Source organism: Quercus lobata, chromosome 11 (assembly GCF_001633185.2).
Source record: "Quercus lobata isolate SW786 chromosome 11, ValleyOak3.0 Primary Assembly, whole genome shotgun sequence".
Taxonomy (NCBI): Eukaryota; Viridiplantae; Streptophyta; class Magnoliopsida; order Fagales; family Fagaceae; genus Quercus; species Quercus lobata.
In genome coordinates, this window is record NC_044914.1 from 4,813,942 (window position 1) to 4,821,096 (window position 7,155).

The window sequence follows — 7,155 nt, forward strand, 5'->3', positions numbered from 1 at the left end:
TCTGAAAATTTTACAAGCATAAAAAATATATTAGACGAAAATATAATCTAAATGTGGATTTGTCAAAATTCACTATATTAAATAGATATTGAGTGGACTACAAACTAGCTTTGTCCTAACAAAAAATTAGGGCCTGTTTGGTTTTTTTCTTCTCACTCAATTTTCATCACTCATCGCTTAAAATACCTCAATTTTCCCAACTCCACTCGTTTGGACACTGTTTTCAATTCACATCACTCAATTTTTTCAACTTTTTGTAGGCCTCATACCTGTAACTTGGTACAGCTTTTACCTTCTTTCTTTTTTTCAACCCCCAATACCCAAACTCACCGAACCCAGTGAAGAAAAAAAAAGAAGAAGACTAGACCAGACCCAGCGTGAAAGGGAAAAGAAAAAAAGAAGAAAAAGAAGACCACCTAATGTGAAAGGAAAAAGAAAAAGAAGAAGAAGAAGAAGAACCCAAACTCATTGAACCCAATGAAAAAGATAAAAAAAAAAAAACCCAAACTCACCAAACCAAGTGAAAAAAAAAAAAAAAAAAAAGATGAAGAAGACCAGACCAGATTAGCGTGAAAGGGAAAAGAAAAAAGATCACCTAGTGTGAAAGGAAAAAGAAAAAGAACCCAAACTCACTGAACCCAGTGAAAAAAAAAAATATTGTCAAAAGTTGCAGTTGGACTCTGACCATAGGACCCTCAGTGTTTGATTAATTACCAAAATGCCATTAGAAACTGAGTTTTGGAAACTGAAAACACCTAAAATGTGTTTTCAGTTTTTATAACTTATCACTCAAAAATCAGAGAATTGAGTAATGGAAACAAAAACTGGAAACAAAAATAAAATAAACTTCTCAGTCATAGATCCCACCATTTTTTAGTTATGGGTGATCAAAACAGAGTTATAAGCGATGAAAATAACAAATCCAAACAACCTCTTAAGTTGCCTCTCTCTGTCTCTCTCTCTTTTCTACTATTTCTCACTCGTCATGAACGGTTTCCAAACCAAGGTGATGTAATAAGTGAACATGCTTGGCATGGTTAACCATGCATAACCACGCTGGTTTGTGACTCTATAAACAAGAGATTCATTAGAATTACGAAACCGTATCAAGATGTCACTTTTTTTATTTATTTGCCCTATAAATTTATTACATTAAAAAAAGGAAAATGCTAACGAGTACCCTTAGGGCATTGGTTAAGAATTCAATTAAAGAAAATTTTTATGGGAAAAGAAAAAAAATTACTAATATTTTGACAGTTTTTTTCATTTCCCATAAAAGTGATGTAAATTTTTTTTCTTAAAATGGATTGTTAACGAGTGTTCTAAGGGCAGTCGTTAGCATGACCCTTAAAAAAATGGTAGTGAGAGTGTGGTATGTTAAAAAAAACATGGCTTGAAATAAAATTTTTAACTGACTAACATAATATGACAAATGGAATAAACCCACCTCAAAATTTTCCATTATTCTATAAAGCTCCTGATGATCCTCAAAAAGGAAAAATATCTCAAAATCCAACAAGAAAACTCGTCTCAAAATCCAAAATTTTCCATTGTTCTACACAGCTCCTGATGACTATAAGAGTCACATTTACCATCAGATTTCATTCTAATGCAAACAAAAATTTTCTTCACTAATAGAGACCGCGAGATACAACTGACAATTAATGAGGGTTTAAAAGAGCATGGATAGGAACAGACAATGCCTCAGTAAACACTATATCGACTTACATATGCAAGCACTCAATACACCCCATAACAAACACACTTTAGCTTGGTGTAACAGATCAAAAGCGAGCCTTTCTTTTTCGAGCTGTATATTTTGTATCTGGAGGCACATCATCTCCTCTTCTTCTCCTCTGTTCCTTCTTCTTCAATACCCAATCTCTTCCCCTTCCTTTCTTGGTTATTTTCTGCTTTTTCTTGGGTCTGTGTCTATCAGAGATGCAGACCTACATGACAAAAATAAATAGATAATGAATATAAAAATTCAATACAAACAAAAAAAATACCGCTACAAATTAGTATCTCAGCCTTGTAATATAGGAATAAAAAAAACAAATGAATACTAGAAGAGAGAGATTCAGATTTATAAATTCCCAGAGAAGCCATATGTCTATGGACTAAATGGAATTCCTCTCCTGTAAAATAAGGCCCAAGGGTGAGGTCATAGATCACCTTCCATACATGCAAGTGAGTTGTATTTATCTCTAAATTTATAATCCCCAGGGAAAGCCCTGAAACAGAAAATTTCAGAAATTAGAAAAAGTGTGCCATGAAAACTCACTGTTTGATTTTCTTCATCACCACTACTCTCATCGTCAGAGGAACTCTCCCCATCTTCACCCTTTCCCGTTGGAACAGATGTGCTTACAGATGGAGGACCACATGTAAGGACAAGGTATTCTTTTCTTTTCTTAGAACTGTAATAAGACAACCAAGCTGAAGTTAGTGAAGCGTAGAGGAATCCAGTAGGAAAATGTTACAGGATTAACTTGAGATATTTTTTTTTCATATTTCAATTGAATTTAGCAGACTATAATATTTTGACCTGTAGAACACTCTATTAAAGTAAAAAGATGGCTTGCTCTTCATATCCTGTCACCAATAAGTGGCAAATCCACTGGTTCAGCAGTTGATATGTTTTGAATTATTATGCATTTGAGTTGGTCCCATAAAATAGGATATGCTTGATGGTTATAATATCATTTGGCATACTCTACTTGTTCAAGTGCCAAATAGACATGAAAAATGGAGTAAAGACAACCAAAAGAAGAAGCAAAATAGACCCGATTAGCTACATAATATTTTCTCAACCAGGGCATGTCATGTCTCAGCATGAGAAGCATAGTTGTTAAAATGCAGTCATATTGTGAATTGATACATGTAACATTATAAAATTAATTATAAAAATATAAATATGCATTTTTTTTTTAACAAACTTGAGATATATTTGATTACCAATTTATTTTAACATCATTCATGCACATATTATTAACAAATGTAACAAAACAAGTCAAGTAGAAATATATTTATAACATCCAAGTATATACCTTAAACTAAGTATATGCAGACTAAACATGGGAAAATCTCAAATTCATTGTCATAGATAGATGAGAATAATAAAGGTTTGAAAAAAAGCCCTTAATAGTGTCTGCAAGTAAACAAACAATATTATTCTTAACAGCAACCGTTTTCACATGCAAGAAGAATATTCTATCACAAGATTGCCCTAATAGATCCTTTGCATACCTGTGTGGGTAATCCACAACCACACCACCAGAAAATCCAACATGCATTGCAGAACGCAAAATCAATTCACGCTGTTGTATATTTTCAGGATACACTTGTAACACTGCTCTTCCTCCCCTGGCTAAGCATCTGTATAATGACCCAAAGAAAGCCCTAAAAAGGGATTGAGCCAAACATGTCAATATTGCAGTAAAAGAAACATCATAGAATTACGCTTGCTAGTCTCGTAAAGATGAGATATTTAAAAAAAATGAAACCAAAAAAAGTTCAATTCTTGACTACTATTTTACTGGAAGGGTGAAAGATAAGAAAGGGAACATACTTCAATCTTAATTTTGGAACATGAGAGGACTTGTCAGCGTTGCATAACCACTGCGTTGCCAAATCAAAACAAAGGGAAAATTAGCAGGGTATACATCCAGTGGCTTTTAAGAAAAAATTGTATTTTATGGAGGGTAAGTAATCCATAGAGAAAACATCTCAAAACAATTAAGGAAGCAGCAAAGATCAAGGACAAGGTTATAAAATGACCAAGCCAAATTAAGAATATGAGAAAAGTATGACTAGCCAAGCATAATCTTATTAAGAGTTTAAATTCAATAAGGACCAGGTGTAAAACCCCACCTATACACCCTCCAATACTAGTGTGCCACATCAGAATTTTACAAATCAGTGAATACATACTACCACACGTACTTACACCTCATGATCTGACAAATTGAAAAACCCAAACTCATCGTTATTGAAGAGCCTCTAAGACCAGCTGCTGGAATCTGGAAAAGATACCGGAGCCACCCTTTGTTGTAAATCTCCACTACACTAGCCACATCAAACAGATGTAGATGAGAAATTTTTTGGTACCCCTGATTTCGAATGTTAAAGCTCAATGAAGTGTTGATCCATTACAGGATAATAATGGTTTATGCATGTTAAATTTGTTAGTTGAAAAATTCTAAGTTATTTGAAAAAATTCAACATAACTAATGCTTTAACATCAAATGGTCTACAGGTCAATGTGTTTCTAAAGATACCAACAAGTCGGGAGATTAATAGAAAAACCCATGCCAATATATTTAACTTTTCTACATCTGTTTGATGTGGCTAGAATATTGGAGACTAAAGGTGGAGGTTAACAAAACCCACATCAAATCAAGTGAATAAATGAAACACAGCAATTCCAGCATCTTTTTCCAAACTCTGGTAGTCTTGACAACTTCTCACACAGCAATGTCTCTAGTGACTTCCCGACTTCCCAGCTCGGAAGCTCTGTGGTTGAACTGAGTTTGGGTTTTTCAATTTTGTGTATTCATGAGATATGATTGTGTGTGGTAGCTCCTATTTACTTATTTGTTAAATTTTGGAGTGACTCACTGGCATTGGAGGATGTATATAATGGGGTTTTACATCAAATCTTTATTGAATTAAAACTCTCTTATTAATTACATTGCGTCTGTTTCTTATCCCAAAGCAATACAACCATAACATTCAGCGGACTAAATAAATGTATCAAGTCCAAACTGTTTTAGAAACAATCTCACGTCAAAGAGACATCTTTACTTGAAAACACCTTCTATTCCCTTCCCAATATTCTTTTCAAACGCTTCTCAACTCAAAGCAACCTAGGAAGCATTTCCCTCATCATAAAGGCCCATAGAGTATATTTTTCAGTCACAACATGTGCAATAGATAAATATTCAATTCCCAAACCCATGTCATGTGTGTTTGTCATGGGTACTTGACACATTTAGAAGAGTCTACATATTTTTCCTGCCATCTAAAGTCACGTGCAACCAATTTTCACACTTAGGTAACATCCAATACAAAGTTTAACATTTAAACTCATCACTTCACATAATTTTGTTTTGGCTCATATTTTCACCCCCTTTTTTTTTGTGTGGTCCCTCATCAATGAATCCTCCCTAGTACCTAAATCAAGTAAAACTTCCTGGGAAGAATTTAGGCACATGATTAACACAAAGTTAAGAAATATGAGAAAAACGAAGCAAAGCTAAAATGTATGATTCTGCAGGTTACAGTAAAGAGTTCATGACACAGAGCAAGTGCTGACACACACCATATCTTTAAGAACATAGAAAGCAAAAAAAAATTCACCTCAATAAATATTAATAGAAACAAGAAGTCAAACCTGAACAGCAGAGATACTGATGGCTCCATCTATGACCCCAGGACGAAGTCCTAAGCCCTGTAACAAAACCAGAAACATACCCCATGATAAATTTAGTTGAGGCAATGAAAAACAATTGTGAGGGAATTCCACATACAAAACAATACAGTGCATCAAAAATTGCAGTAATGGTCTGAAGAATATCACCATAATTGATTTCACAAAAGAAAATGCAAATGAGAGAAAATATCAAAATATATACTTCATCCAAGTCTTTTCATGAGAAATACAATAAAAAGTGGTCCTTATTTCAACTTGACGTGAAGAATGCCTTTCAACAACTAGAATGGTTTCTTGGCCAAAATTGAATTACATGTGAAATTCAAGACAAAATTAGTTCACATTTCTCTTCTTTTACTTAGGTTGCGTTTGGGATTAGAATTTATAGTTAGCTTATTTTACTATTTAGCTTATTTTTACTAATATCCAGCTTAATTTTGTTACTATTCATAGGTCCCACAGTACTATTTTGACTAACATTTATTTTTATCTACAATATTTTTAATAAAAAGTTTTTAGTTTCAGTTAAATAAACTATTTCCAAACGGACCCTCATATAAATTAACTTGTTTACATTAGAGTTGAATTGACAATTGTACAAAGCTCAAAATACCTGACCCATGTCACCAAGTAAAAGGTCACCCTCTACCTCACGCTCCAATGCAATATCTAGATTTAACAAAACACATCAAAATTCAAATTTGAGAAAAGAAAACACAAATGAAGAACTAAGAAAAAAAGCATAGACACACAACAATGACACAAGACACGGTGACACGACATTAACACTTCTCAACAAATTAGTATAACAATAACAATCAAATCATTGGAACATACCAAGCATTGACTGTGAAATGTCTAACCCAACCCACTGGTGTCCATTCTCTGATAGAGTCTCACCACTAAGTCCTGACCCACAACCTACAACAACAACAAAAATGCACAACCTTTCCATTAAAGCTGACCTCACAAACACAAACACAAAGCACAAAACACAAAACACAAACCAATGTCAAGGAGCAATCTGGGCACTCCATCATCAGGTAGAGCAAGAAGCTCTAAAGCTCTCTCTGACAGATTTGCCTTAAAAAAAACCAACAATAAGAAAAATTGTCAGAAAGATAATGAAACCTAAACAAAATTCAAAGAAAAGCATTGAAGGTGTGGAAGGAAGCTGACCTGAATTTCGATGATGCGAGAGGAGGAAGTGTATTTGCGAGCCTCGACATCGCCGTAGAATATTTCCGGTGGTGCTTGAAGCTCAGGTCTCGACGACATTTTAGAGAGAGAGAGAGAGAGAGAGAGGGAAGAGACGAACGAGTAGGGTTTAGGAGTTTGGATATGAAATGGGCCTTTGGGACTTAGCAGTAACAAAAACGACAGCGTTTTTGGCACCCCACACAGAACGGTTGATAAATTTTTTTTATTTATTACTATTATTATTTATTATAGAATTTTTGGCTTTTTCCCAATCCAACTAGTTTTTTTTGGTAGTTGACTCCAACTCAAGTTGGCCCTGCCTATTTTTCATTCATAAAAATAAAATAAAAAACTAGTTTTCTTGGTTGTTTTTATTTATTTTTTAAAATTTATTAAAAAACATAAAATTTGACTATAATATATATATATATATATATAATAAAGTTGAAACAATATAATACGTAATGTAAAGTGTAAAAATATAAACTAAAGAAAAAAACTTTTGAAGTAAAAGCAGTTGA

General features: G+C 33.7%; 1 protein-coding gene across 1 annotated transcript; it reads right to left on the minus strand.

The window, feature by feature from the left end:
- Positions 1–1,433: 1,433 nt before the first annotated feature.
- Positions 1,434–6,787, minus strand: LOC115969649 (18S rRNA (guanine-N(7))-methyltransferase RID2). Its single transcript, XM_031089353.1, has 9 exons — positions 6,614–6,787; positions 6,442–6,517; positions 6,272–6,355; positions 6,048–6,103; positions 5,396–5,452; positions 3,572–3,621; positions 3,250–3,402; positions 2,285–2,420; positions 1,434–1,949 (listed from the first exon to the last, which is right to left on the minus strand). Exons 1-9 carry the CDS (start codon positions 6,710–6,712, stop codon positions 1,785–1,787), a joined length of 876 nt encoding a protein of 291 aa, XP_030945213.1. The 5' UTR covers positions 6,713–6,787; the 3' UTR covers positions 1,434–1,784.
- Positions 6,788–7,155: the final 368 nt, after the last annotated feature.